The 27,657-nt window shown below is 47.9% G+C and overlaps 9 protein-coding genes across 9 annotated transcripts; 5 read left to right on the forward strand and 4 right to left on the reverse strand.

Annotated features, from left to right (window-relative positions):
* Positions 1-6,354: 6,354 nt before the first annotated feature.
* BDV38DRAFT_240695 (uncharacterized protein) lies at positions 6,355-6,643 on the forward strand (the record flags this gene model as incomplete). The annotated part of the gene is made up of 1 exon (XM_032053922.1): positions 6,355-6,643. Exon 1 carries the CDS (start codon positions 6,415-6,417, stop codon positions 6,640-6,642), a length of 228 nt encoding a protein of 75 aa, XP_031916029.1. The 5' UTR covers positions 6,355-6,414.
* Positions 6,644-6,702: 59 nt separating this feature from the next.
* BDV38DRAFT_240696 (uncharacterized protein) lies at positions 6,703-7,347 on the reverse strand. Its single transcript, XM_032053923.1, has one exon. The coding sequence runs from the start codon at positions 7,099-7,101 to the stop codon at positions 6,874-6,876; it is 228 nt and encodes a 75-aa protein (XP_031916030.1). The 5' UTR covers positions 7,102-7,347; the 3' UTR covers positions 6,703-6,873.
* Positions 7,348-9,052: 1,705 nt separating this feature from the next.
* On the forward strand, positions 9,053-12,243 carry medA (transcriptional regulator medA; the record flags this gene model as incomplete). Its single annotated transcript, XM_032056960.1, has 4 exons — positions 9,053-9,066; positions 9,762-9,810; positions 9,995-10,160; positions 10,256-12,243. The coding sequence occupies 4 exons, from the start codon at positions 9,053-9,055 to the stop codon at positions 12,241-12,243; spliced, it is 2,217 nt and encodes a 738-aa protein (XP_031916031.1).
* Positions 12,244-13,396: 1,153 nt separating this feature from the next.
* Positions 13,397-15,721, forward strand: trpB (tryptophan synthase TRP5; the record flags this gene model as incomplete). The annotated part of the gene is made up of 3 exons (XM_032059311.1): positions 13,397-13,532; positions 13,618-13,921; positions 13,993-15,721. The coding sequence occupies 3 exons, from the start codon at positions 13,397-13,399 to the stop codon at positions 15,719-15,721; spliced, it is 2,169 nt and encodes a 722-aa protein (XP_031916032.1).
* A 558-nt stretch (positions 15,722-16,279) lies between these two features.
* BDV38DRAFT_280437 (H(+)-transporting V1 sector ATPase subunit B) lies at positions 16,280-18,365 on the reverse strand (the record flags this gene model as incomplete). The annotated part of the gene is made up of 9 exons (XM_032059312.1): positions 16,280-16,590; positions 16,654-16,872; positions 16,923-17,197; positions 17,269-17,585; positions 17,655-17,816; positions 17,891-17,926; positions 18,003-18,022; positions 18,096-18,180; positions 18,264-18,365. The coding sequence occupies 9 exons, from the start codon at positions 18,363-18,365 to the stop codon at positions 16,280-16,282; spliced, it is 1,527 nt and encodes a 508-aa protein (XP_031916033.1).
* Positions 18,366-18,911: 546 nt separating this feature from the next.
* Positions 18,912-21,605, reverse strand: BDV38DRAFT_34539 (universal stress protein family domain protein). The gene is made up of 4 exons (XM_032063204.1): positions 20,183-21,605; positions 19,351-20,117; positions 19,212-19,273; positions 18,912-19,159 (listed from the first exon to the last, which is right to left on the reverse strand). The coding sequence occupies exons 1-4, from the start codon at positions 21,234-21,236 to the stop codon at positions 18,994-18,996; spliced, it is 2,049 nt and encodes a 682-aa protein (XP_031916034.1). The 5' UTR covers positions 21,237-21,605; the 3' UTR covers positions 18,912-18,993.
* Positions 21,606-22,485: 880 nt separating this feature from the next.
* BDV38DRAFT_240722 (DnaJ domain protein) lies at positions 22,486-24,038 on the reverse strand. The gene is made up of 3 exons (XM_032053924.1): positions 23,740-24,038; positions 22,612-23,635; positions 22,486-22,509 (listed from the first exon to the last, which is right to left on the reverse strand). Exons 1-2 carry the CDS (start codon positions 23,881-23,883, stop codon positions 22,892-22,894), a joined length of 888 nt encoding a protein of 295 aa, XP_031916035.1. The 5' UTR covers positions 23,884-24,038; the 3' UTR covers positions 22,486-22,509; positions 22,612-22,891.
* A 111-nt stretch (positions 24,039-24,149) lies between these two features.
* Positions 24,150-25,001, forward strand: BDV38DRAFT_240723 (putative DRAP deaminase). The gene has a single exon (XM_032053925.1). It carries the CDS (start codon positions 24,287-24,289, stop codon positions 24,953-24,955), a length of 669 nt encoding a protein of 222 aa, XP_031916036.1. The 5' UTR covers positions 24,150-24,286; the 3' UTR covers positions 24,956-25,001.
* BDV38DRAFT_240724 (transcription factor domain-containing protein) lies at positions 24,984-27,632 on the forward strand. The gene is made up of 5 exons (XM_032053926.1): positions 24,984-25,951; positions 26,002-26,433; positions 26,487-26,862; positions 26,930-27,068; positions 27,152-27,632. The coding sequence occupies exons 1-5, from the start codon at positions 25,350-25,352 to the stop codon at positions 27,625-27,627; spliced, it is 2,025 nt and encodes a 674-aa protein (XP_031916037.1). The 5' UTR covers positions 24,984-25,349; the 3' UTR covers positions 27,628-27,632.
* Positions 27,633-27,657: the final 25 nt, after the last annotated feature.

The following is a 27,657-nucleotide window of genomic DNA, read 5'->3' on the forward strand; positions in this document are numbered from 1 at the left end:
TTAAGAGTAGTCTCACTTGGTTCCCAGGTGCGGTGATCGTCCATTGCGACTTTTTGTCCGGTACAAACAAGGTGAACTACCGATGTTCCTGGATAGTTAGGTTCTATAGCTGTCTTACTCCCATTACTGTACCTTGCACGGTACCTGAACTATAACTCTATATCACGTCGCTAGGTGTAGTCTAAACTCTCTAGACAACTACCTAGAAGACTCTAGATACCAGACTAAACTCTCCAATAATTTATTTAAAATTTGGTCACTTGCATGGAGGGGAACACTGGTGAGACATCTGCGGTTTATCCCTAGGAGATACAGCGATGATCCATGGATGCAGCGTGGTCACCCTTTTTTTTTCATTTCGTTATTTCCCTCGTTTGAGCTTAAGTTACAGATGATTGACACAGGGCGAGCCCTTTCCAAAGGGAGACTCCAGCGAGAACCGGTTTCCTATCTTGGTGTTTATGCGCTATGCTATAGGGGCCCGGGGCGGGGTTTCAAGGGAAACAGACGGTTGAGGCTGGCTGAACCTGCGACAGGAAAGCCGAATGGGGAAATCCATGATGGTCAAACATGGGACTGGACTTCCCGACGGCCGGATACCAAAATTTTTGAATTTACAACCTATGCCTACATCTGTAATAGTAATCTGATCGACAACCTTTTTCCCCAGCCCCCAAAACGTGCCGATCAGAACGGCCGGCGCGGAGCTGTGGACCATTTTGGCACCTATTCAAAACTTTTTTTTTTTTCTTCTTTTATTTTAATTTTTGAATTTTTGAGAAATTTTTTAACCCCTTCCTTCTGCTTTTCCTTGGTGGCTCACTGGCCCGATGGGACACGGTTAGGGATCCTGTTTGACAAGCACTTGGCTAACCTTAGTCGATGGCTGCGCCGCAGTCAAGAAGTCACAGCTATGACCCCGTGCGGCATGCAGATGTATGTACAATGTATCCTGTATGACAATTAATTGTACATATGGGTATCCGTCTCTCGGTACTGTTCCGTAGCGTGCTGGAAACGAAAATTCCGAATCTCCGGAGGATAACATTAAACATTTCGCATAACTTAATTATGTTCTCGCCGACCTGATTCTCCGAGCTAAGCCACTAGTTCACTTCTCACCCTGGCATAGGATTGTCTAAGGTTCCGAGAGGGATTGTCATGAGCTGAAAAGGGGGTGTGTGGTGTGAGTGTGTATGTGTATGTGTATGTGTGGGATCTGAGAGCTGTATGTGTATGTAAGGGATATACTACTATATCCAACTCGTTTAATTTTACAAGCCGACGCACAACGCAAGGATATACTGTTTTTTTCCCCTTTCCCATATAGGGATTGTATTGTTCATAATGTACGGAGAACTCTTCAGTGTTTTTGCGCTCGTGGTTTCTACGGAGCGTCTGTGCTGGCTTTTCTTAATGATAGTGTGCATCGCATCTAGGTTGCCCTCGCTGATTATCGAGATACGATTTTATGCCGATCGGTTAATGTCATGCGATGATGCTGCATGATCATAGCTAAGACGATCATCATAGGCTGTGTAACTATAGCAGGTCCATCATATGTCCATCTTTCTTCTGCGCCCTACTATAACATTATACGAAAGGAATACGCTCAAACCCACTTCGAGACTATCAAAATGGAACCATGGATTGGCCCGACACAACACCGGCTTCGTCCTGTAATCGTTATAGTACGCACGTCCTGTGTCCAGAGGCTAGTTCGGCTGCCTAATATCGACCACTGTACTCCGTAGTATATACTCGTCCTTTAAATAGATAATATAAAAGTAACAATTCCACCTAGAACAAACCGATGTCACATCTCGTGGGTGGGGAGGGAGAGGGGGAGGGGGGACACATGCCGAATGACTCGACATGTATTTGGTCGGCGACCTTAATGACTAGTATGGGTACTCCGGAGCTAAGCATAGACATGGGAAGAACTAGTGCTTGTACGTTCCGAATCCATCAACAGCTTATCCCCTCCCTATGCTAACTAACTCAATTACCAGCTCCCACACGGTAACTAGCACCCTACAACAACTTGGAACCTCCCATGTGGCCAAATCCGACCCGTAAATATGGATCCGAAGCTCGGGAATACATCCCCGTTTCGAATATGGAGTAGCGTATTCGTATACTCTTCAGATCCCCATTTGTAGAGCGCAATGCGCCCAAATCCTCTCTGATTTTAAACTTCAAGGCAATGCTTATGGAAGGTTTACGGAACCGAAAATAACAATATCCAGATCAAGTTTGTTCCCCGTTCAGTAAGGGGCCCATAAACCCCATCTGGTAAAGCTCCGTCCAGGTGCCTTCAGCTGACCTATGAGGGGGCGTCAGTGGATTCTGTATACCATTCCTTATTCGGACCTTGAGGTTTCCGATACGGACCGAAAGAAGTCCACCCCACTTGATCCCGCTGACCAGGGACTAGCGGGATTAGCGCTGTTACCGGGGGTTAGAGGTTAATGGAGCAAACTGGCGTATGGTTTAACAGGTTTGGATTGTGTGGCTATGAACTTGAACTAATTCGGATGGAGCTGGGATTTTTACCGAGCATTCGCCGAATTAGGGTTCTTGCGTCTTTTTTTTTTTTTTTTTTTTTTTTTGTTTTTTTTTTTTTTTTTTTTTTTTTTCTTTTTTTTTTTTTTTTTTTTTTTTTTTTATGCACCATTTTGGCGCTTGAGCGCAACCCTTCTTTTTTTTTTTTTTTTTTTTTTGTTCTTTGCTTTTTGGTATATACGTTGTACTAAATCACGTTTCTCTTTTCGCTTTCCATTTTGGGAGGTTATGGGTTCGAGGTTTCCTGGCCATATGATGCTAGCTGAATTGAATAAACTCTTGTCACACGATTGTCATAGTTATTCAATGTTTGTAGTTTAGTGTCGACCATGAATGTTTCTTGCTTTGTTTAGTCTCCCCGCCTATACTCCTGTGGTGAAAGTAAACATTTGCCGCTCTTATCATGAGGTAGTATCTGTCAACCTAAAAAAGCGATCATTACATACGGAGTATGCACCCTATCGTCGGCGCGCATCCGATTTGGGCCAAGCACCTGAAGAGATTGCTGATCAGGGTTGGGGGCGTCCCCACAGGCAACTGATAATCTAACCCTAACTATGCATGTTCGACTCGAAGGCAAAAACGGCTTTCCAACGTGCTTGAAACCGCTCTTATCCCGTCGCACGGTCCCTTATTCCCACGGGACATTGCAAATTAAGCATGCGGATGGGAAGTCCAGAGTGCCAAACTCTATACCAAGATTCCCATATACATAACATTAGGACTCGGTGTTTTCCGGATCCGAGAGAGTGTTCCATGTGGAGTTTGAACAGAATCTAGTATCTATAAGTTCTAGGGTAAAACGACTATTAAAAAGTAAAAAAAAAAAAAAAAAAGGCAGAAAAAGTTGACCATCAATAACAATACCTTACCCGGAGTAGCTAGGAGGGGGCTCGGGATTTGCTTTGTCATCGGAACTTGTGTACCAGACTTTTTGTTGACTACGAATCGGAACTTCATCTTACATTTGGTTTAGTTCAGGTTGTGCTTGAGGTTCATCGCTATCTGTGAGGGACGGACGGGGGGTGTGGGTGCTGTGCATCGTTTCTCGTTCCTGGTGTGATCTGCGCTTTTGCCTTCATTTCTTCTTCTTTTACTTTTTGAGTTTGGACTGTCAATGTGACCTCATCGGAAACTAGTGGGACACAACTTTCGGTTTATTTTTTCCTTTGCCCTGGGTTCCAACCGTGTTAGTACTAGTTTGTGGTAGTTCTGAACTGCTCGTTGAAGTTGAATCGGTCGTGGTGAGATGACCTCATGATTTCTTTTGACCTACTGAGTCCCTGGGTTGGGTTTCTCGTGGACAAAAGCCACTGCATCATAAGATGACTTCGAATTAAAAATGGTGAAAAAGAAAAAGAATAAAAATAGAATATAAAAAAGTAAGAATCAATGTCCAGTATCTGAAGGCTTAACTAGGCGACTGAGAAGGATTTTCCTCGTTCAAGAAGCGGTAAGAATAAGTAGGGAATCCTCAACAACTCAGCTTAGTAGTTAAGCTATGGCCAACGCTGACTTGTTGTTGAGTTATGGTGACAGTGCAGAGTCACGTCCGCCGCTACTACCCTAGTACCTATGTCTACCACCCTCCCAGGTGAAGGACTTCTTGTGCATCCATCGTGCCACCGGATTAAAGGCAACAAATCACAATGGGCGCTGGAGGACGGAGGATTCGAAAAGAAAGCGGATTTTACCAGGTGTCAGTGGAGTGGTTCCACCAATCGTGTGCTGTCAAGACCAATCACATCCTCATCACCCTTGCATGGCTCGAAAACCAATGCAAGGCTTGCTATGTTTAGCATCTTAGATCGGCCGCTAGGCTCGATCAGGTACCAACGATGGGAACTTTTGGATTCTTGAAGGTTGTGCTTGCCGGTGTCCGACTAACATAGTACAGAGCTACTTTACTGACCTTTTGGTTCATAGGAGAGATAGTAGCATGGCCTTATTGTTGGCACCTTACCGACCCTAGTATACAAGCTCAACTCACTACCGTTTTAACGCTCCTGTAGGATGGGAGAGAATTGGTACTAGTCGACATTAGCCTTCCTTTCATTCTCGTCAGGCACCGTTCTCATCATAAGGCATCCAACCCTGGGTTTGCTTTGTTTTGTTCGACAAGAATAGATCTGGGATGCTGCGTCTTGATAGAGCCGCCGCCACAGCGTGGGCTGACTGTAGTGTCGTCTTACACGACATGCGAATCGTTAACCTGACCAGTTGGGGCCTCGATGGCTCGTGTTCGAATTCGCAGGGTCCAAGTCGATAGCCGAATAAACTTTTTTACCACCCAACTTAGTGGAGATATTATTAGAGATGCTGCAATGATTGGTTTGCACGCGACTTCTCAAAAGTATTTTGGGTCGTTAAGTTAAAGAACTAGCAGAACAGCAAGTCAATCTTGGAAAGCTTTCTTGATCCATTTACCAGATTCGGGTTCCATAGATCGCAGGTGGAGTCCAAACCCGAAGAGGCGTCTACCTGCTTGGCTAGGAAAAAGAGAAGCAAGAAGGCGGAAAACCCAAAAGGCGGAAAACCGGGACGGCTGCTTTGATGGTAGCCCTTAGTCACCGTTCGAAAAAAGTTCTCCCGGCTGTTAGGCTTCTCAGTGGCTCCATTCAACGATGGGTACTGTACAATTTAATTTGTCAGAACAAAGCCATACACCCCAGAGGTCCGTAGGCTTCCCTCTTTTTTTTTTTTCTCTGTTTTTCCACCTCCACCGGGAGTCGGTCATCGACGGTATACGGCATGTCCTCGGGAGATAGGCTGAGAAATATGGAGTTACTTCTCAAAATCGGGACGGGGCATTCCCAAGGGGGAAAAGACTGGGATAAGGGCGAAATGTCGGATTAACTACCTTTCGAATCTTCTGCCCCGGGCTCCAAATTAAGAAACTTCCAATAGGAAGTAGGTTTCGAGATTCCAAGTTGGCACCTGGGGGACAGAAGATAGGGTTGCCCGATGTAGAAAGGGGTGCAGTGGGGTAAAAGCCTTTCTCCAAAGAACTAATAATATGTTGTGATGGGTTAGGGCATCGTTCCCTACTGTTCGGTTTGTATTTTATTTTTATTTTCTGTTTACATATCGATTCTGCTACCCGTTTCACCTTGAGACTGCCCACTACCATTTCTACCGAGGTACGTTGCTTAATGATCTATAGGGCGTAGGACGTGGGAATGCGAGGCACTTCCCGTTCTATATTCTGTGCTTCTTCTACATGTACTTGTTATCACATCTCGGTGTCTGCCAGGGTGACTACTACTAGGTTCGATCATACTATGTCTGATTGGACGGGTACGCCGAGTGGGTCTTTGTGAATGATGTATACCGAGGCACCTAACTTACTCCATACATGGTGCAGAAAGAAGCAAAGAATCTGAATGGAAGGGTAGGGGTTAAAGAGCTAGAGGAAAGAGACAGAAAAGAGGCGGTGCAAATCTGATGCTGCCACTATAACCACAGTAGCTCCCGTCAAGTACCAAGGTTCCTTTGTCGAATGAGGTCATTTCACATTTTCTGATTAGCTAACAAGGCGAAAAAAGAGGGAGCCAAAAAAAAGCACATCAGAGAATTTTTAGGGAAAAACACAGAAAGCTAAAAATTGAATAAAATAAAGAGAGCGAGAGAAAGAGTATGAAAGAGAAAAGGAAGTAAAAAGAAAGAAAGAAAGAAACATTACTATCCTTCTGCTAAATAACTTGGACTCATCATCTTATCTTCTGACAACGTACATAAAAGGCGTAAATAAACGAAAGCCACCGGTCATGGGAAGTATCATAACAGGCCCGTAGGCATTGCTGAATCGAAGTCCTTCTGTGTACGGAGTCCCAAAGTTCCCTCTCTCCCATGACCCTTCCTTTTCCATCCACATCCCCTTCTGCAGCCCTGACTGATCCCATGCCTTTCCACCCTCTGGGTGGATCCACAGGCTCAAGGCGGCGTGGACCGCCCGAACGGTGTCTGCTGCTATTCTTTGCTAGCACCCTTGCTAGTAGGCTTCTGCATTTGGATTGGGTATTGAGGGTTTTCCTTCGAATCATATTTGCATTTGTTATTATTTTAGACCTAAGCTAACCTACCTTCAGCAAGAACACCCCCTCCACACTCTTTTTTTCCTTCTCTGTTTTTCCTTTTTTTTTTTGTTTTTTCTTTTTTTCTTCTCTTTCTCCCTCTTTCTTCTTTTTCGCCGGTATGTTTTCCCCACCTCTTCCGAGAACTACCAGAACACGCTATCTTCCGTCCTGATGGAATCTATCCAGACTAGTAGCTTAGTTATCCCCGAACCACAAATTTGAGGACGGGCGGTTAAAAGACAGTATCGCGAAAAAACAGAAGGATAAGTGAATACAACCGAAAAGAAAATCTTAAAAAAATAGAAAATACCCTCAAAATAAAAAGAAAATAAGAAAAGAAAAGGGATGCCATGAGGTCACTTTTTTCTTTTTGCCTTCTGTGGATCTCCGAAGGAAAGCGGACACCGCGGAAACTTCGTCGAAGAATATTATGGAGACCGCCCATTCTCACGCTCTCCATGGACGGACTGGTAACGGTTCAGATGTGGTGTGGAGGAAGGAAACCAGGAATCTTCGACTGGAGCAAAAACCCAGCAATTACTATCCTTCAACCCGACCAGAATCCCTAACTAAACCAGTAATGGGCTCCGCCGGAGGTCATGCTCCATAAATACATCCTCCGTTACTATACGGAAATACCTATGGATATCTGGCTTAGCAATGGTAATAATAATTATTAGAATCAATAACACTCGATCACTAAGCAGAATTCATTTATTTATTTTTATTTTTGTTCTTAAAAAAAGGAATATTAAAATCATAACATTAATAGTACTGATAATTATAACAACCCATCTTTCAACACGATTACAAGTTAAGATAGTAAGTGACCTAAAAAAAAAAAAATAAAAAAAAAGAATAAAACAAATTATGAAGCAAGAGCCACGAAGGAAAATTAGAATGAAATAAAAAATATCTTTTCTATATAAGTTAGAATATGGAGGTAAGTTAAAAGAAAAAATCTCGAAGGGTATTATAATAATCAGAATCATAAATCACCGTCAATTTTTTTTTTTTTTAAAAAAAATCCTATTTTACATCAAGAGAACCCTGGGTGTCAAATCTTCTACTATTTACTTGACTTTTACCAACCTCATTCAAGCCCCAGTATTACTTACTCTATCTTACTGCTGCCTTTTACCAGCCTATAACCACCCTCGATTCTTTACTTGTTCCCTCTTACTTTGCATCCCCGCCACACTAAGACTAAGGACCAGCATCCTTTTCCAGTGCCCTTAACCACCCCATCCCTCGGCCTTAGTGCTAAAAGGGAAAAAAATAATATATCTCTCGTCACCTCGTACTTGTCCCTTGTCTGGTTTGGCCTTTTCTTTTTTTAAACCCTTTTAACTTCTCACCTCCTCTTCCTCGTTTTATTATTACTTACCCTTTTCCCCTCCCCCTCTTGGTTTCCTGTTATGGCACCTTGAACGGATTCGACTACTACTTCTCTTACTTTCGTTTTTTACACTCGCTCATCGCACGTTCGCCATCACACTCGCTTTGTGTTTGTTTCGACACTATATAATCGTTCGCTACGTTGTTGACGAAGAAGCATAACAATTTAAAAAAAGGGAAAGAAAAAAAAAAGAAAATACGAGAAGGTCTTAGCAGAAACAGTGGAAGCGGACTCGAAGAAAAAAGGAAAATAAGATCAGGTTACAGGAAAAGGGAAAGAAGAAAGCGGATGCGTTGACGGTTTTAATTGCACTTCTATATACTATTTGGTCATCACGGGATATCGCACTCGCTCTTCGCTCGACGACTTTCGTTTTGCCTACTTCTGCCTGGACCTCGATTCCGTGCAAACCCGACGACTTATTCATCCTTGGCATCTCATTTCGACAAGAAAGAAAGGTGCCTGTCTAGGAGGATTAACTTTTGATTGATTGACAAATATTTTTACTTACTCTGTGCGCACTATTCAATTGCCGTTTGTCGGGTCTCAGAAAGGCTTACAAGCTATAGAGGAAGGACCCGCAAACTCGTTTGTACTGCGGGAGGGACATCAAGATCGTCAAGTTGTGTCCCCAGTCCATGACTCCCCTCCGTCATTTACTTTTTTATTCAGGCTTTTGCCTGGTCTCGATTCGTTGAGAGGGTGGGCCTCTAAACGGTCATCTACCAATATTTGTACCATTTCGATCTGGGCCTACAGCATCGTGAATCATTGTCTCGGCTAAGGGCACCATTTGATTACGAAACTCCCAGCAAAGTTCTCAAGTGAGCTCCTGGAGAATCTAAAGGGCTTCAAATTCGCTACAGGGTGTAATCTCTTAAGGTTAGTTTAATTATCCCCTTTGCCACTGATGCCATGGTGCCTTGCATCCATCCCCTTCCTTTTGGGCTCCTTGCTTCTCCCAGGTCGTGCCCTTGGGGCACACGGGCCCCGAGGAAAATTAGGGCCCATGATGGACTTTACCAGGTGCTTGTCATTTCCCCGACTGGTTTTGCTCCCCTAGTCCCGGATGTTTGTTATTGACATTCTTATGGCGTAGGCTATTTCGTCAGATATTTGGGGACGGTGAACTTTGCATAATAGCTTTCAGCTAGCCTCTCCTACGGTTTTGAATCCTTTATTACTCTTGGTCAGTCCTACTAGCTTATGCAGCAAGCCGATTCCTTTGACCTTTAGAAGGTTCATACTCATTAACTGGGTAGTTCGTGGCCCCCAACTGTCTTTCAGTTCACCTGGATCTAGTCGGCTCTGGAATTGTGACGAAGAGTGAAACCTCTCCTGTCTCTATCTGCATCGACTTGATACCACTCGCTCGTTGAGATTGGTCTGCGGAATCCAATCACTGTCTCGTACTTGGAATTATCATACGTCCTTCGCAGATGCACACTGGCTCCCTATAGGTGGCTTTTCAAGCAGTATTTGTTAGCGTGGCTTATCTCTAGCTCTCGTCCTGCAGCCATCCTTTCGGGTCTCACTCTCCGTCGTTGGATGCTGGTCGTTGATTCGAAGCCCGTTGTTGTGTCTTCCTTGTTGAGCCTGACAGCCGCTTCGTGTCGTCACTCGTTTTGTCTCGGAGAGCAATTCAAGACTCTCCGCCGTCCTATCGTTTCCCCAGTTAAATTCGCTGTCATTCGCTTCTAAGCGGTTGTGTTTCGTTGCAGTTTCTGCAACACCTTCAAGCTGGCTTACTCGAAGGCACACGGTGTTTTGGTACGTCGACATGCTTCAACCTGCCTCTCCTTTTGCTGCCCAATTGTACCTGTTCCAACCATCTTGCCTTGCTTTTTCCTGTTCTGTTTAAGAAGCTTGGTTGAATTTCTGCCTCGCTAGAGACTTCCAAATTGTCTTGTTGTCTCGACAATACTGGACGCCTGTTAACATCCTCACTTCACAGTTCGATCCTGATTTTCAAACGCCGTTGATTCTAGACGAATCCTTAGATTTATCAGACACTGAAGAGTCACGGTTTATCGGTTCGCTATCAGACGGCCTGTTGGCCAAGTCTGAACCCATCCTGTCTATGTCTACTCTTCAGAAGCCTCCACAGGCGGCCTTGCTCGGTAAGTTTGGTCGAAACTGGTACTCTGGTGCTTCACGGGGAGAAACATAGTGGCGCCCTTCCTTGTTTGAGTCAAATTGCTGACTATATATCTAGATTACGAATCTGCTCGGTCCGTACAAGATGGTGCCTCCTATTCCAGTTTCGGTCAGGCCCCATATGTGACGAGCACGCCAATGATGCCCTCCCCCATGGCCGATCAGGCGAGTCAAATATCGGACTGTGTCCCATACATGGGTAATCAAGAATACGCCAGCTCTTATGAAGACAGCCGGTCACCCATGCTAGGTGGCGAATCCCGCCAACTACCGGAGGTTATCTCTTATTCTCCTCAAAGAGGAACGGAAGGGACTCGGGTGTTTGTGCAAATCCAGTCCCCATATGACCTTCACACTTCATCTTATGCAACTCTTTACCTGGTTTTTGGTTCGAAGAAGTGCGAGTGTGTACCACACTTCCTGGGATTCCAGGGGTCATTGTTTCAGTATGCCCTCTCGGTGGATACCCCTCCATTCATCTCAACGGGTTCGCCGTCTTTCGCTGTGCCCTTGCAAGTGGCGATGAATGCCCAAAACGAGTGTCCTTCTACTACCCTGCAAGTAGGTGTGTATACATACGAAAACGCATCCCACCCCTCGCCGTCGGACGAGTCCCGAAAGAGGAGGATCGCGCCATACTCGGATGAGCCTATTTCAGGCAAGAGGACGACTGGGCCGCCAATCCCGGGCAAGGAACAGCCACCAGCCTACTCTTATTCACCTTATTTGCAATCTTTGCCTGCGATGAATGGCTTCGTCGCTCCATATCACCCAACCTCGTCACCCCGAGTTGCTACAGCACAGTACTCGACTGTAACGGCAACGTCACAGTCCAACATCCGAGCACCCTCGCCCCTCGCTCCTTCATGGAATCCTTCATACGTGACTGTTCACGGAGATACCAGAGCTCCTGGGTTCACTTATGCCCACGGCCTCCGCCAGCAAAAACCAACTTCCCCCGCGCGGCTCTCTAACCCAACGCTTATTCGCACCTCTACACTGCAGCAGTCAAGCAGCCTTGGCCACCATACCCAGTCGTTCAACCCATATGCCATGTATCCCTCGAAGGCTGTTTTGAAGCTCAATGGCAGCTTGGACTCAATGACGGAAAGCTGGACTAAAGAGGAGCGCCAGGCCAAGCGTCGCTTGGTTCAATTCACTCGTATGCAAAGTGGAAGCACTATCCATGCGGATTTTAATCCAGTTGCTCCTGAAGACCGTGCTCCCAACAGTATCTGCATTAGTTGCATCTACTGGGATGGTAAAGATGAGTGCTTCATAACCAGTGTTGATACCATCTACCTCCTTGAGTCGCTAGTTGGTGTCAGGTTCACCGTGGAAGAGAAGAATCGTATTCGCAGGAATCTGGAAGGCTTCAGGCCACTTACTGTTTCGAAAGCAAAAGCCGATAGTGAGGAATTCTTCAAGGTAATCATGGGCTTCCCCGCCCCGAAGCCGCGCAATATTGAGAAGGATGTCAAAGTATTCCCCTGGCGGATACTTGGCCATGCACTGAAGAAGATCATTGGTAAATATGTAAGTGGTGGATTCTTTATGCTGCAGAGCTTTGACGCAAATGCTGACGTACATGGGTCACAGTCAGCAAGCTACTCTTCGACAGCCGGGGCACTTCCCACACCCATTAGCTCAACTTATACAAGTAACGGCGCCGCATCGGACTCCGGTACTGAACCGCCGAACGCGGCATCCCCACAATCTGTCTCGGACACTGGTCCATCAACCACCTATGGTGCCCATGTGGCAACCGCAGCCTATTCCCCTCCAGCACATCACCCCGGTCATGGAATGACCGGCACTCATGAGCTACGAGCTGTGCTACCTGCTGTTAGCCAACCCTATCATCCTATAGCTGGCCCCTACTCTTATCCAGCGGTCTGCCAACAACAGGGTCAACTTGGTCTCACTGCGCCTGTTAGCAGAACTTGGGAAATCAACCCTCTTGTCAACGCTCCTGGGACAAATGGAGGCCCCACCTACAACTACCTGACTCCGATGTCATACTCCGTTCAAGACTCGTCTCATTAAGCTGGGACGTTTATAATATTTTACCTCTTTTCCAATCGCATTGCACGGCGTTTTCGGTTTTGTGTCTTCGAGTTTACCCTTTCTGATATCCATCATCGTCACTCCTTTTTTAAAGCCACGGCGCTGGGTCAATAATCATGTCTTACGTGCTGGGATCATTTCAAGTTGACTTCAGCGTTTTTTGTTTGATGGTCATTCGTATGATCCGATGTCTCTCCTTTCCATTATTCTTCATGTCTTAATGCCCCATCTTTTCGTCATTTAAAGCCTGTTGACATGACGCATTTTAGACGATCTGTTGTCCGTTCCCTCCAGCATTTGCATTATATATGGGCATTGGGATTTCACTCCTTTCCGGAAGTTGTACAATTATTTTGGCATAGCATGGCGCTGCTGTCGTTCCTTTTGATTTCGCAGGTCTGGGTATTTGGGATTGTGGGTTGGATGGCGAAGGAAAAGTGTGCAGTGTCTTTTGTTTGAATTTCTGCTGCGCTGTGGCTTACTTGTGCCTTGAGCACATTTGAGACTTCAGGCGGACTTTGTGTTCTTTTACTTATTTGGGTCGACCTCGACCGGGCGAGATTCCACTATATATGCATAGCTTTGGCGTCTGTGAACACCGCTATCTTGATTTTTTTTTTTTTTTTTCTATTTTTTTTTGCTTTATCGATTCCATTCAACCACATCTGTGTTATTGATTGACTTGAGATTGGTTTTATAGTATAGCAACAAGATTCCGCCTTAATAATAGCTGATTATTCTTTCTACTTGGTGATTCCTTCAAGCCCTAATCCCGTACGTACCCTATGCCGTAATTCCCATGGTACCGTACAATCGATACATGCTTACCGTGCATACCGTACGAGAAGAGAATTCCTGACCGAGCTTATCTTATCGCCACATCACCTGACTCGGCGGGACATCGGCGATGGCAATTTGAATGCAGAGACAAGATGAGCCATGACTCAAAACGCAGTGTGACTTTGATCGGGACTACATTTCGTCCTTCTCCATTTACCCCCTCATATTCCACCCATTATCTGACCTAATTGACACCCCGGGGATACACTGCATTCTCAATCTCATTGTCCTTTCGGAAGAGTCCACCGCATTTCTGGTCCCTGGACCCCTCCCCTCATTCACCACCAACACTATGGAAGACATCAAGAAGACTTTTGCCAAGGCTAAGCAGGAGAAGCGCGCTGCCTTGGTAGCGTACATCACTGCTGGATATCCTACCGTCGAGGAGACTGTGGATATCCTCCTTGGCTTGGAAAATGGAGGCGCCGGTACGTGACGGCTCCCTCATACCCCACCACTTATCGGTCCCGTTTTGGAATGCAGTTCACTGACGCAATGGGGCGATTTATGCAGATATTATCGAAATGGGAGTGCCCTTCACTGACCCCATCGCCGACGGACCAACAATCCAGAAGGCTAACACCAAAGCATTGGAGAACGGCGTCACAGTCACCACTGTCCTTGAGAAGGTCAGGGAGGCCCGCCGCAGAGGTCTCAAAGTACCGATCCTTTTGATGGGCTACTACAACCCTATGATGCGTTATGGTGAGGAGCGTATGCTCAAGGACTGCAGAGAGGCCGGTGTCAATGGTTTCATTATGGTCGATTTGCCCCCCGAGGAAGCTGTGCGTTTCAGAGAACACTGCACTAGCAATGGGTAAGTGAACGTCTTCGCATGATATCCTTCATTTGCTCGTTCAAATGGCAATTTGTTGACATGCTATACAGACTTTCTTTCGTCCCCCTCATTGCCCCCGCAACCTCAGAGTCCCGCATGAAGCTCCTGTGCAAGATCGCCGATTCTTTCATCTACGTCGTATCGAGAATGGGTGTTACCGGTGCCACCGGAAAGCTCAGTGCAAACCTTCCCGAGCTCTTGTCTCGTGTCCACAACTGGTCTGGCAATGTGCCTGCTGCCCTAGGATTCGGTGTCAGCACTCGTGAGCACTTTTTGACTGTGCAGGATCTAGCTGAGGGATGTGTTATTGGTAGCCAGATCATCACTGTCTTGGGCCAAGCCCCTGCTGGTCAGGCGGCTAAGCACGCCGAGGAGTATCTCTCCAGTGTCACCGGTCGCAAGCTCGAGAGGGATGCGCAGGGTGCAATTATACGCCAGGTCAATGTGATTGATTTCGTGGAGAAGAAGGAGCAGCCGGCCGTTTCACAGCCCACAGCCGTTGTCACTGATGTCGATGCGCCTTCGGGGCCGGGATTGGCCGACCAGCTTGAAGCTCTCAATGGCGGAAATCCTTCTGCACAACCACAGCGTTTCGGTGAGTTCGGTGGACAGTATGTTCCTGAATCCCTCATGGACTGCTTGGCCGAATTGGAGCGGGGATTCGCAGAGGCTTTGAACGACCCCAAGTTCTGGGAGGAATACCGTTCTTACTACCCATACATGGGCAGACCTAGCAGCCTTCACCTTGCCAATCGTCTTACAGAGCAGGTTGGAGGCGCAAACATCTGGTTGAAGCGTGAGGATCTCAACCACACCGGGAGTCACAAGATCAACAACGCACTAGGCCAGATTCTCCTTGCCCGGAGACTGGGCAAGACAAGAATCATTGCTGAAACGGGTGCTGGTCAGCACGGTGTTGCTACTGCGACTGTCTGTGCTAAGTTTGGCATGGAGTGTGTTGTCTATATGGGTGCAGAAGATGTTCGCCGTCAAGCCCTGAACGTTTTCCGCATGAAGCTCCTCGGTGCCTCCGTGGTGGCCGTTGATGCTGGAAGCCGTACCCTGCGTGATGCTGTCAACGAGGCCCTCCGTGCCTGGGTTGTTGATCTGGACACCACTCACTACATCATCGGCTCTGCAATTGGTCCTCACCCGTACCCTACCATTGTGCGTACCTTCCAGTCTGTCATTGGTGACGAGACTAAGCAGCAAATGATGGAGCAAATCGGCAAGCTGCCCGACGCAGTCGTCGCCTGTGTCGGTGGTGGCAGCAACGCCGTCGGCATGTTCTACCCCTTCTCTAAGGACACCAGCGTCAAACTTCTGGGTGTTGAAGCCGGAGGTGACGGCGTCGACACTGACAGACACTCTGCCACCCTCTCTGGTGGTAGTAAGGGCGTGTTGCACGGTGTCCGCACCTACGTTCTGCAAGACGAGCACGGCCAAATCTCCGAGACCCACTCCATCTCCGCCGGTCTCGACTATCCCGGTGTCGGCCCGGAACTGAGCAACTGGAAGGACAGCGACCGTGCCCAGTTCATCGCCGCCACCGATGCCCAAGCCCTCGCCGGTTTCCGCGCCCTCGCCCAATGCGAGGGTATCATCCCTGCCCTGGAATCCTCTCACGCCATCCACGGCGCCATGGAACTCGCCAAGACCATGAAGAAGGGCGAAAACATCGTCCTCAACCTCAGCGGCAGAGGTGACAAGGATGTCCAGAGCGTTGCCGATGAACTTCCCCGCCTAGGTCCTAAAATCGGTTGGGATCTGCGTTTTTAAAAAAAACCTTACTACGACTGCGTTCTAAACGCAAAACTTAAGTACCTATTGGTTTGATCTAGTTTAGATATCCAGGCTTCGCGTAGCCCTACGGTTGATTGATTCGATAGACGTTCGCTGATGAGCGATGATAAAACAAAGAAAAAAGTTTCCTTACATTGCACGTTTATTATGACGTCGTTCCTGGTTCTTTGTATTTAAGATCTGTTTTGGATATCCAGCATGCAGGTTGTCTAGACTCAGTATCTTTTTCTTTTTTTCTTTTCCCATTCCTTATGATCCCATTCCATCATACCGGTAACAGTAGATCATTCCGCACATACGTATCCAGTCTCATCGAGAGGATGAACATAGAAATGACCAATATGATCTATATGATATACAACTACGACGAAGAGTATATGCAAAGTTCGTAGCGGACAAAGACAGAAGAATAGCTTAACATGCAATGATAAAGCAAACACGAACAATAGATATCTCGGGATAAAAAGAAAACCGCCCGCCGCCGTCATCCTTCTTCTCATCTTCGGGAGCCCAGTTCATTTATACGGATCGAATCTAGGTCTCAATGAGATCACCAGTCGACGACTGAGTCTGTTCGGGAACGCTGTTGTCCCTTGTGTCCTTGTTGGCGATCTTACGGGAGGAGCGGGCGTAGAATTCGTCCAGGACGCGCTTGGGGATACGGTTGAGGAGGTCCTTGGGGTAGATGCGGAGCAGGTTCCAGGCGATGTCTAGGGAGTCGTAGATACTGCGCGATTCGTAGGGCGACTGGCTGATGAAGGTTTTCTCGAACTTCTCCAAGAATTCGAGGGACAGCTTGTCTTCGGAGGACAGGGCCTCCTCACCGACGACTGCCTTCATGGCGGCTGTCGTGGTAGTTTTAATTAGTACCGCATGGCTCGTTCGGACTCATGTTAGGGGCAACTAACCGGCATCTCGTCCAATAGCGTATTTGGCGTACAGCTGGTTGGACACATCAGAGTGGTCCTTACGGGTACGACCCTCACCAATGGCAGACTTCATCAGACGCGACAGAGATGGAAGGACGTTGATTGGAGGGTAGACACCCTTGTTGTACAGCTGACGGTCAATGAAGATCTGGCCCTCAGTAATGTAACCTGTCAAGTCGGGAATAGGGTGGGTGATATCTAACACGAGGTTAACAAATTGTCTGTCTAATAGAAGGGGGAAACCCAACCATCGTTAGGCATAGTCAGAATAGGAATCTGAGTGATAGATCCGTTACGACCCTCTACACGTCCGGCACGCTCGTAGATAGTGGACAAGTCAGTGTACATGTAACCGGGGTAACCACGACGACCGGGCACTTCTTCTCTAGCAGCGGAGACTTCACGAAGCGCATCACAATAGGCCGAGAGATCAGTCATGATAACCAGGACGTGCTTCTCCAATTGATAAGCGTAGTATTCGGCGGTTGTCAGGGCAAGTCGAGGAGTAATGATACGTTCAATGCTGAAGCAAACAGTCAGTATCGAATGTATGGTCAACGCAGAAGGACCCCGAGTATTTGTTAATGGACGTACGTTGGATCATTAGCCAAGTTCAGGAACAGCGTGACACGCTCCATACTGCCGTTCTCCTCGAAATCACGGGTGAAGAAACGACTAGTCTCCATGTTAACACCCATAGCTGCGAAGACGATCGAGAAGTTCTCTTCATGTCCGTCGTGGACATCCTTAGTCGGCTTGCCGACTAAGCCAGCCTGGCGACAAATCTGGGCAGCAATTTCGTTGTGTGGAAGACCGGAGGCGGAGAAAATGGGAATCTTCTGACCACGAGCAATGGAGTTCATAGTGTCGATGGCAGAGATACCGGTGGAGATCATTTCTTCGGGGTACACCTTTACATCATCACGTTAGCAATTTATAGCACCGTCATCGAATCCACGGGGGGCATAACGTGTGCGTACTCTCGAGTAAGGATTGATAGGTTGACCGTTGATATCCAAATAATCCTCCGCCAACACCTTAGGACCCTTATCAATGGCGCGACCCGAACCATCGAATACACGACCCAGCATGTCCTCCGACACACCCAGCTTTAAGCTGTGGCCGCTGAACTCGACCTTGGTCTAAGACAAAGTCAGCATGACGACTCGATTAAGGTGTGCAACCACCCGACGAGATTATTGGCGTTGTAGTATACCTTTTTGACATCAATGCCCGGAGTACCTTCGAACACCTAACCGGAAAACCACGTTAATGCTCCGCCCGCAAGTAACTTCTATCAAAGAATTATGTTCTAGAGTACTTCGCACCTGAACAACGGCTCTGTTTCCTATTTATCGGATATCTGAGTTAGCTTGTCTGATCAATCCTATATGACGCTCTTCTAGATAAGCTCAACATACCTCTGGCTTCAAGGACCTGACCAGACCGCTCGGTACCATCAGGTAGAGTCAAGGATACAATCTCGTTGTATCGGGGGAATTTAACCTAGGACAACGTCGCTGTGAGCATATATAATTGACATGCAAGCTTCTTCAGCTCGCCATCAGAGACATGGTGGAGGGGCATACATTATCTAGGATGACCAGTGGTCCGTTAATACCTGCGATGGTATTGTAGCGAATACGAGGCTTGACAGAAGTCATCCTGGGGTCAACGAATTCGGACGCCATGGCTGCAGAGTTCCTGACCAGCTGCCGAAATGGATACAGGAGGGGGCCACGAAGGAGAGGGTGGGGAGTGAAGGAAGAGGAGCTCCTGACGTCGGGGCCAAGTGAGATCGTACGTAGTCCGATATGATGGCTGGTCTCCGCAGTTGTTGGGCGGTGACCCGTGCACGTGATACCAGCTCGAGCTATGACATCGTCTACAGACATACACATACATAACTTGAGAGACACAATTTTGATTGTCGAGGGAACTTGTCCCAACTCATTATGTTTTATTTTGGTCTTTAAGTGTCATGAGAATATCCGTGCGCTGATGGTTATCATATCAAACTGATCCACATGGCAATATGCGTGTCGGACGTCATTAAAAAAAAAAACAAAAAAAAAGGCAAGAAAAAAGATGAAAAGAGAAGAGCAGCCTTGACGAATGATAAGAGATATGAAAAGAAAGATAGGCAAACCGGGCATCTTCGTCCATCATGGCAACAATAATTCATAATCATACAGGTTCAGAATTGAAGGTAAATGATCGAGAAAGTGTAGCAAAAAAAAAAAAAAAAAAAGACATGCGCCGTATGACTAGAAACCGTCGAGCTATCCGAAATGCAAACGCAAGAAATGTGCAGCCAACCTAATCCACCTTTGCCATCGCAAGTTTCTTGGGTGTTGATAAATTATTCGACAAACGAATGTTTGTCTTCTTGGTCTTGGATTGCTTCTTCAGCTTCTTCCGGGCGACCATAACCGGAACCGAGGAGTGCATGACCAGATAATTGGAAAATGACCCGAGAAGTACACTGGAAGTCATTAGCTGTTGTAGATACTTTCGAGTAGGTTATGAACAATTACCCTTTCAGGGCGCTCCGGCCCCTAGCACCGACAATGACAAGGGTTGGCTCAAGCCCGTCGATCTAGAAAAAAACAAAAGCACAAAGTCAGTTACTTGAAGCTACGAGAGCAGAACAAGGGCTAGAGTTGTACCACGTACAGCTTCGGTAATCATGTGTTTAGGGCTTTTGCAATGGATCACCTCAACGGCGACCCGTACCTGTAACAGTGTCTTTCTGAGGAGTCGGACACACGTTTGAGAGATAACTTCAACCGCATGAACACGTTCGGACTCCGCTTTGGACATCCCCCGAGAATCGACAGAGCCAGGTTTGCTGTCGGTTCCCGAGCCAAGTCGGCTTAAGAGCGCACGAGACAAATTGGTGGACGAATCGTTCTGCGATTGCTGTGCCGTCTCTTCGGTTTGCGACCCCACAACGGCCGCAGCATCCTGCATGGCTTTGGCGCCCTCACCAATCTGAACGGAGGTTGGTGCACCAGTCTCTTCATGAATAGCACAGACGGCAAACATCGTGTCACCATCTCGAAGGATCGTGCCGATCGTCCACTCCAGGGCGTAAACAGATTCTTCACTGAGGTCTGTAGTTACCAGATACTTGCGTTGTCGGCGACGACCACTTTCCGTTTGTTCCGATAGGCCGGTATAGTCACCGCGGATGATAGTCCGGATAGACCTATTGTGCACAGAACTGTCAATGGCCGACATTTGAATTCCGAGTTTCTGCGCCCGTTTGATGTCGGACAACTCCGCCTCATCTTCCGATCCAAAGGGAGTATTTACCGCCGAAGCAGTGTCGAAGCTTGTCCGAGGGTGAACCTCAGGCTTCTTGGGGATCGGGCCCTGTTTCGCCGAATGATTATACTCCGATTTCTCAGATTTGTCGTCGGGGTTATCCTCCGAAGCTTCTATAATTATGTTAGTGATATAAATGAGGGGAAGTTAAAAAAAAAAAAAGACGAGGGGCACATACGCTCTTTCGAATCAGTTGTTGAGGAGCTTGTTTCATTGTCCCCGATAGGAGTGGCACGGTCTGGGGTTTTCTTTCGCCCACGCTCGGAACTAGCCTCATCATCGCTCGAGGTAGAATCATCGAGTTCTTCTTCACTGGTCTCGATTAGGTTGTTTTCGCTGTCGTACATGTCTTTCTCCAAGCGTTCATCTCCAGGTGTTGGCGAACGCACATTGTCGTCGGATGATTGGCGGCGAGCTGCGGGTGTAGCAGGTTGCTGTTTACCACTACTCTCTGTCTCAGTCGGCTTCGGCTTTTCTGCTGTCGGCTTGGTCGACGGGGATGCCGGGCTCCGAGAGCTCGGACTGAGCCAGCGATTCTTCGGGGACAAGCGCGAGTCCAACGACGTCCCGCGCGCTGAATTGTTCCGTGATGAGCTTCTCCCTCTGGTAAAACTCGGCAGCCCGACCCGTATATCCAGGCCGGACATCACCGCTGCCATGGCGTTTCTGCCCTGCAGGGCCTTGGTGGGCGGTTTTTCCTGTGCCTGACTCGCACGCCGTTGAGAGAGGACGCTAGGCGGCATTGTGACCGAATCGTCCCAACGGATACTTGGTCTGGGCTTATTATTATCGAGTTTGCTATCCTTGGTGACCGAAAGCGGGTCGCTGGATCTGCGGGGAGCGTCCTCGGAATCAGCGGAAGATTTCTTCGGCGGAATTGGCGGCGGAGCCACAGCCGATGTCGTGCGTCGTGGGGTGGAAGTTTTCTTGACAGGAGGAGGTGCAGTGCTAGACGTAGTTGTAACTAAAGGTTCATGCCAGCTGTGTCGCGCGGAAGGGGGAGTCACGCCGACGCCAATGCCGGCGATGGACCCATGCCGTGGAGGCAGGGCCCCAGGCGATGGAGCAATATCCAGCATGCTCCGCGCTGGGGCCGAGGGGGTTGTTCTGCGGTTCCGTCGCGAGCGGGCACCGTTGCGACCTTCATATTCATGAACAAGCTCACGGCGCTCTTCTTCCAGAGCAGTTTCCAGCGACATTGCGGCGGGCTTCCTACTGTAGTAGTGCTGCATCGTGGGTGGCGCCGCCTGCGGCGGTTGATAAGCTGTGGAGAACCGACTCGTACCAGAAACAAGAGGCTGGCCAAACAGCTGCGGAATGTGGAGATCGACCGCCTAATGACGGGTTTAGCTCGGGTCTGGACGGGGGCGTCCACACTTCCGCTTTCAGCGGCGGACGCTGTTTGGTCGTTTGAGTATAAACCGTATAGTGTGCCAATATTTGGGGGAGGGAAGGGGGGTGGGTTGAAGAAGATCAACAAAACCACACCGTGGGTTGTTCGAAGAAAGAAAGAAAATGTCAAGTCGATCCAAATCTCACCACCGTCTTTAGTCGGTAGTTTTAAAAACTTAACAACTCCTCTTCCATGTGTAGGCAGCCATGTCAATCACAGGCGATCTTCCACTAGTTTCTCTCCGGTCGCTGCCAAGAAGAGGAGACTTGTTTTGGCTTGAATCACAAATGGTCCTTGGGAGGGCTTATTGTGGGTGAGGAGGAACGCCGCCACTGTGATGGTGGTGATTTGAAGCGACGACGATTGGTGTCCAGGGAGTAAGAGGGGTTATAATCAATTATTATTGGGCGTTGTTAAGCTCGCAACTTTGTCTGCAAGGGACCCTTCTTTCAGTTGGCACCCACGGCAGGAGCTCTCCAGTGTCCAGAGTCCAGAGGGTCTTCTTCTTCTTTGTCCCCGATGAATCCACTTTCACGATCGTCGGGCCACAGAATGAATCAAAGAAACTGCCCAATGATCAACAACCCGAGAGTCGATGCAGAAAAGGATATTTGAGAGAGAGTTTCACTGCAAAAAGGGGATCAACAGAAAAGAGAAAAGAAAAGAAAAAAGTAGGAAAAAAAAAGGGTCCTAGAAAACTCAAGAGGCATTCACCAAGAGCTCGGGCATTTATGGCGGGGCAACAGAGAGAGAGAGATTTGATCTGAGCTTCTGAGGGGAGAGAAGAAGGGAGAAACAAAAGAAAAGAAAGAAACTAAAAAAAAAATACATAACTAAAAGAAAAAGAAAAAAAGAAAGTCCACATCCAGGCTGAACTCTATGCTGGCGATGTCATTAGTATCACTCCCCCATTTGGTGTCACTTTCAATCCCTTGCGTTTATCACAAGGTGCATAAAGACGAGAGGCGGTGGCACGCTTGACCCAAGTGAATTATTAGGATTTTAATGGGTACGAACGCCGTTACACGGGCATCAGCTGTTAGTAGCCTAGTGGTACATTCACGCCATTGCCAATCATCGCCGTTTCAAGAGAATCGAGATACTAACATTTGGTAAGAGATGGCTGTGCTGACTCGTATTCTCTTCCTACAAACTGTCCTCTACTATCTACATATAGAACAATGGGCTCACGGTGCGCTAATCATGATGTTAAGATATCCTTGAAATAGAATAACCGCCAAAAAAAAAAGGTCATTAGTCTTGTCTTTATGACATATGTCTTGTAACATGAAAAGTCCAGGTCGTTCGAATCTCGCTGTATGACGATATAGTTCCCTAAAATAAAAACAAGCAATAGGACCAAGAAATATCCGCCAAAGGGTCTCCCAGAACTCCTGCTCCAGAAAAGCAACGGTCAGAATCAACATACAAAAAAATACAAAAAAATAAAAGGCAGAGCAAAAACAGCCAAGGAGTCCTGTCCATGCACATGACTTATGTAGCCTTCTTCTTTTTCGAGCTGCGTTGAGCTGCGGTGGCTTCAAAAGCTTCTTCAGGAGGTTCCTCAAACTTCGCCGCTCGTTTCTTGCCAGGGGCATATTTCTCCTCGAGTTTATCGAAGAATGATTCGGCACGGGAAGCCTGTCGCTGCTGAATCAGAGCCACGAGATCATTGTCATCCATAGCGGAGGTCTTCTTTTTCTTTCCCTTCTTCGCCTTGGCCCCCTTGACTTCTTCCTTCTCCTCGAGTTCTCTAGCAGCCTCCTCGGCTTCTTTAGCTTCCTTCTGCGCACGCTTGAGTCTCTGCTGTCTCTTCCTTTCCGGCTCCTCGGAGTACTTCTTGTACTTCTCTACCTTGCCATCGGCAATCGCCTTGTCAATAATGGCGCGGAAGCGTTCATCGTCATCAAGCACGTTACACAGCATGACTGACTCATAAATCTTGTCCATATCGCCTCGGTATTTCTCAAACGCCGCGAGCAGGTCGCTCTCTTCCTCTTCCGAGCCCTGGTACTCCTGCTTGAATTTGTCGAGCGCCTTTACGTCGATTGCACTCGAGAACTGTTCCCGATAGAAGTCTGCCCAATTGAAGTCGTCATCCTCTTCTACTGCCTCGGCGGTACTACCTGTCAGGTCGAATCGGCGGCGGCGACGTTCGTCCGACAGAATTGCATAGGCGAAGGCGATCTGCTGAAACTTCTTGTTTGCTTCTTCTTTTTGATCCTCTGGAGCCTTGTCTATTGTCTCGTTAGGAAGGGGTCTCTTTTTCACAGCTTTCTTATCCCACGGTGTAAAGTTTATAGTACACTCAGCGATGTACATGTGAAAGGGCATTGCTCACCGGGATGATGCTTCAGCGCTAGCTTCCTGTACGCGGATTTGATCTGATCTGCAGTCGCATCCCCCTTAACCCCCAAGGTCTCATAGAGATCGGTCTCCAGGGGAGCTTCTTCAGGGATATCGGGGATGTCGTCTTCGTGTGGCATAATGAAAGATCAGGAAGAAATGTGAAAAGAAATACAGAAAATAGATAATAATCACAGCTCACCACCTTCCAAAGATTCAATAAGACAGAAAGAGTAGAGAACGAGTGAGAGCAAAAGACATGGAAGAAAACACTAACAGAAAAGCAGGAGTCAATTGATTCACTGCGGACAGACGCGTTGGGACGCGCCCATTGGGAAAACCATTTTGCTTGCCCGATTGGGTTAGATCGACCAATGGAGCTCTCCCCGCCTTCGATGTCATTGATCTTCAATCTATTTTCGTTTAGTGTTTTGCACTTAAATTTGTTTAACCTCGGTCTTCTGATGTATATTCAAGTTTGATCGCTTAAATCTGTGTTTCATTCCTTTGGTCAGGGTTGTTTTTTTGGCTGAATTGAACAATATGCAATCTCCACACGTCAAATATCTACGAGAATGTCTCTCTCTGGCCGAAAAATCCCCACCCCGTCCGACCAACTTTCGCGTCGGCGCCATCCTCATCTCCCGCAAAGAAGGCGATTACAAGACTGAAGACGACCGGATCGTCTCAACTGGCTACACTATGGAATTAGCGGGTAATACACACGCAGAGCAGTGCTGTCTCTCCAATTACGCTGCGGTGCATTCCGTGCCAGAAGACCGTGTATGGGAAGTATTACCATCTGAACCGGACCGAAAGCTAGTTATGTACGTTACCATGGAGCCATGCGGGAAGCGGCTGTCGGGGAATCTACCTTGTGTTCAGAGGATTATCCGGACTCGTCAGGGGGATCGCAAGGGTATCCAGAAGGTATATTTTGGAGTTAAGGAGCCGGGGACATTTGTCGGTGGCTCAGAGGGGTGTAAGATGTTGACAGCTGCCGGGATTGATTGGCAGGCTGTCAATGGATTGGAGAAGGATATCCTGGAGGTGGCGGTGGCTGGACATGGCAATCGCGAGGAGGAGGTCAAGGCCGCTCTGGACACAGTCGAGACCAACATAGATGACATCAGTGACGACGAGCGGCGCAGACAGCAGGAAGCGCAAAGGAATCCAAAGAAAAGGATGACGGAGGCCAACTTGCTCGGCTGATCCTGCAGTCCTAGCTCGAGTATACATACATGCAATATAACCGATCAGGAATGAATAAGAGATACGTACTATTAAGTATGTAGTATTACATGCCTGCCGGACACCGCAGCTATCGTGGCCCCTCGCGTGAAACGCAGTCACATGCCTCAACAATAATTTTCCATTCTTCCAAGCTTTTAGGGTCAGCAGTTATCCCTGTGCCGAGAAGGAATTAGTTTATCTGCAGCATTTCTCTTGGCATTGATGGCGTATGTATCCATTATCTTATCTTTACCCCACATCTTTTCCGCCGGAGAAGGCCGTCGCAAAGGATCTCCGCTGGATACTCCCTCAACATTGTGCCCAATGTCGCATACACTCTCCGACAAGCTACGTGGATGGATATTAGAGTTCAATGGCAGTCAGAGCGACCTATATTATGCAGAAACAACGACGACCATATCGCTCCCACAAAGTCCCCGCGTGTGATCGCTGTCGCCGATTCAAGCGTCGATGTACCGGTGGAACTCCAGAACAGCCCTGTGTGCTATGCAGCCTGCAGGAAGTCCCTTGCATAATATCCAGTCGTCCTAAATTATCATCTAGTGCTCGCCACAGAGTAAAGCATGACCAGCGACGTGTCCAAACACCACGAATTGTACCATTCACTCCCATTGATAGAGGACCTTCACCGGCTCCAGCCGATGGAGAAGTCGTCCAAGAACACATCGGGCGTAACTATCATGGCTCACCAGGCCAAGATCAATCTAAGGTGGAACTATCCATGTTTGCCAGTCCTGTCATCTCCGAAGACATTCAGATCTTGGAGCGATACATGTCTTCTAAATCCAGCTCGCTATCTACTGGAGAACAGAGTGGGTCCTCGGATACTCCGATGGTGTACCTTAGAGCTCCCCGGCGGAGAGAAGGCCTGTCTATGGCAGCGAATCCTGGAAAGCGACAGAAAGAGATAGTCATGCAAGTCCTTCAACCTTATACCGATGAACTGGTCAGATTGTACGCTAATTACCCCTTTGGCTCTTCCCTACGCCACTAACATTGGTAAGGTATTTCGAGGAGATCCATCCAGCGTTCCCTCTCCTCGATGAACAACTGTTCATGGAGTTATATAAAGCCGGCGACAAGCTGTCACCAGTCCTAGTCTGCTATTTCTTTTCCGTGTCCTTAATCCTCTGGCATCATTCGCCTGTCCTCAGGCAATTTCCCAAGCCGGACGTATATTTTATATGGAACCTGGCTGTGGAGGCTTTGCAGCAGGACTTTCTAGCCCCTGCATTATCAACCATGTACTCGGTGTTGTTGGACATGGGTGGGCGACCTATCTATTCCATGCTCGTGAACACCATCAACAATGGCCGGGCGGTTACCCTAGCTCAGACTCTAGGGCTAAACCGTGACCCGACTAATTGGAGACGGCCCAGGAGCGAAAAGTCGCTGCGCATTCGCCTCTGGTGGGCAGTCGTCATCCATGATCGCTGGTTAGTGAGCTACTATCTCCTCCAATGATGTCTCCCTCTAACGAAACTCGCAGGTCAAGTTTTGCCCATGGCATCAGTCCAAGCATAACCAAATCTAGATACGACGTGCCCATACCTATGCTGGAGGACATAATCACAGAGTTAAACCAATCGGACACGCGCATCAAAGCTGCAAACTCATTCATCCACCTTTGCACCCTCACAGAAATCTTGGGAGAAGTCCTACCATTAGTCTACGACCTGAACCTCGACCCAAAGGAGACCTGGAAGCAGATCCGCCGTCTCGAAATAGCCCTAGACGAATGGGAAGATCGTCTGCCGAACTACCTCCGCCGAGATAATGGCGAGAACCCAAGAGTATCCGGATCGAGCAGCCTACAACTAAGCTATCTTGCCGTCCGATTACTGTTGAATCGAATCTCTCTGCATGTTAGTAACCCCCTTTCTCCTCAGCACAGCCTCCACGAAAAACAATGCTAAAAATGAACACAAAAAGGCAGCAACCCTATCAGCAGACATTGACCGTCTCCAAACAACCCGCTACCACCTCTCCCAACTCCGCAAATCCGCCCAAGAGATCGTAAACTATGTCTGCTCCCTCACCAAAACCCAATTACAAGAATTCTGGCTTCCATGTATGTACACACCCACGCTCCCCTCCACATTCCTATGAACCGCCCCTCCCACACAACCCTAACACCAACACCCCACAAACCAGATACAGCCCACCACCTCATCTTAACCGTAATAATCCTCCTCCGTTGCACCATCGAATCAACCGACAAAACCACAATCTCAACCTGCAAAACAAGCCTTCAGTACCTCTGGACGAAGCTCCAAACCGCCGCCGACGAAGGCTGGGATTTAGCAACGATGTGCATCTCGCAGTGTAAGGAGTCCGTATCCAAAGTCCTTGATAGCGATGTAAGGGGGACCAATATTGTTGGCGGTGAGCAGCAGCAGCTACACCTGCAGCAGGGAGGAGATGGGAGACTACTTCCTATTCAAGGCGACGGGAGGAGTCCTGCGACGCAGAGTGTGGGTGGAGGGGAGTTGTTGCCGGATATACTTCCTTTTTCGAATCCAGATATTTCGTTCGATAATCAGTGGGATCTTGGGTCGTTGTATGGGCTAGGGTGGATGGGAATGGATGGGTTCGGGGCTTATGAGGCCGGGAATCAGGGGGGATTATAAGTATCGTATGAAGATGTATTGTATAGGGTG

The sequence above is a fragment of the Aspergillus pseudotamarii genome, assembly GCF_009193445.1.
Source record: "Aspergillus pseudotamarii strain CBS 117625 unplaced genomic scaffold BDV38scaffold_13, whole genome shotgun sequence".
Classification (NCBI taxonomy): Eukaryota; Fungi; Ascomycota; class Eurotiomycetes; order Eurotiales; family Aspergillaceae; genus Aspergillus; species Aspergillus pseudotamarii.

What these genes read in the sequence shown, in the direction of transcription:
- BDV38DRAFT_240696 (XM_032053923.1), bottom strand. Translation starts at nt 7,101, where the DNA reads ATGGAGAGCGTGAGAATGGGCGGTCTCCATAATATTCTTCGACGAAGT.
- BDV38DRAFT_34539 (XM_032063204.1), bottom strand. Translation starts at nt 21,236, where the DNA reads ATGCAGCACTACTACAGTAGGAAGCCCGCCGCAATGTCGCTGGAAACT. An exon ending in AACAACTGATTCGAAAGAGC is followed by an intron (nt 20,118 to 20,182) that starts GTATGTGCCCCT and finishes ACATAATTATAG; the next exon opens with AAGCTTCGGAGGATAACCCC. An exon ending in AACACATGATTACCGAAGCT is followed by an intron (nt 19,274 to 19,350) that starts GTACGTGGTACA and finishes GTTTTTTTCTAG; the next exon opens with ATCGACGGGCTTGAGCCAAC.
- BDV38DRAFT_240722 (XM_032053924.1), bottom strand. Translation starts at nt 23,883, where the DNA reads ATGCCACACGAAGACGACATCCCCGATATCCCTGAAGAAGCTCCCCTG. An exon ending in TAGCGCTGAAGCATCATCCC is followed by an intron (nt 23,636 to 23,739) that starts GGTGAGCAATGC and finishes AACGAGACAATA; the next exon opens with GACAAGGCTCCAGAGGATCA.
- BDV38DRAFT_240723 (XM_032053925.1), top strand. Translation starts at nt 24,287, where the DNA reads ATGCAATCTCCACACGTCAAATATCTACGAGAATGTCTCTCTCTGGCC.
- BDV38DRAFT_240724 (XM_032053926.1), top strand. Translation starts at nt 25,350, where the DNA reads ATGGCAGTCAGAGCGACCTATATTATGCAGAAACAACGACGACCATAT. An exon ending in ACCGATGAACTGGTCAGATT is followed by an intron (nt 25,952 to 26,001) that starts GTACGCTAATTA and finishes AACATTGGTAAG; the next exon opens with GTATTTCGAGGAGATCCATC. An exon ending in GTCGTCATCCATGATCGCTG is followed by an intron (nt 26,434 to 26,486) that starts GTTAGTGAGCTA and finishes CGAAACTCGCAG; the next exon opens with GTCAAGTTTTGCCCATGGCA.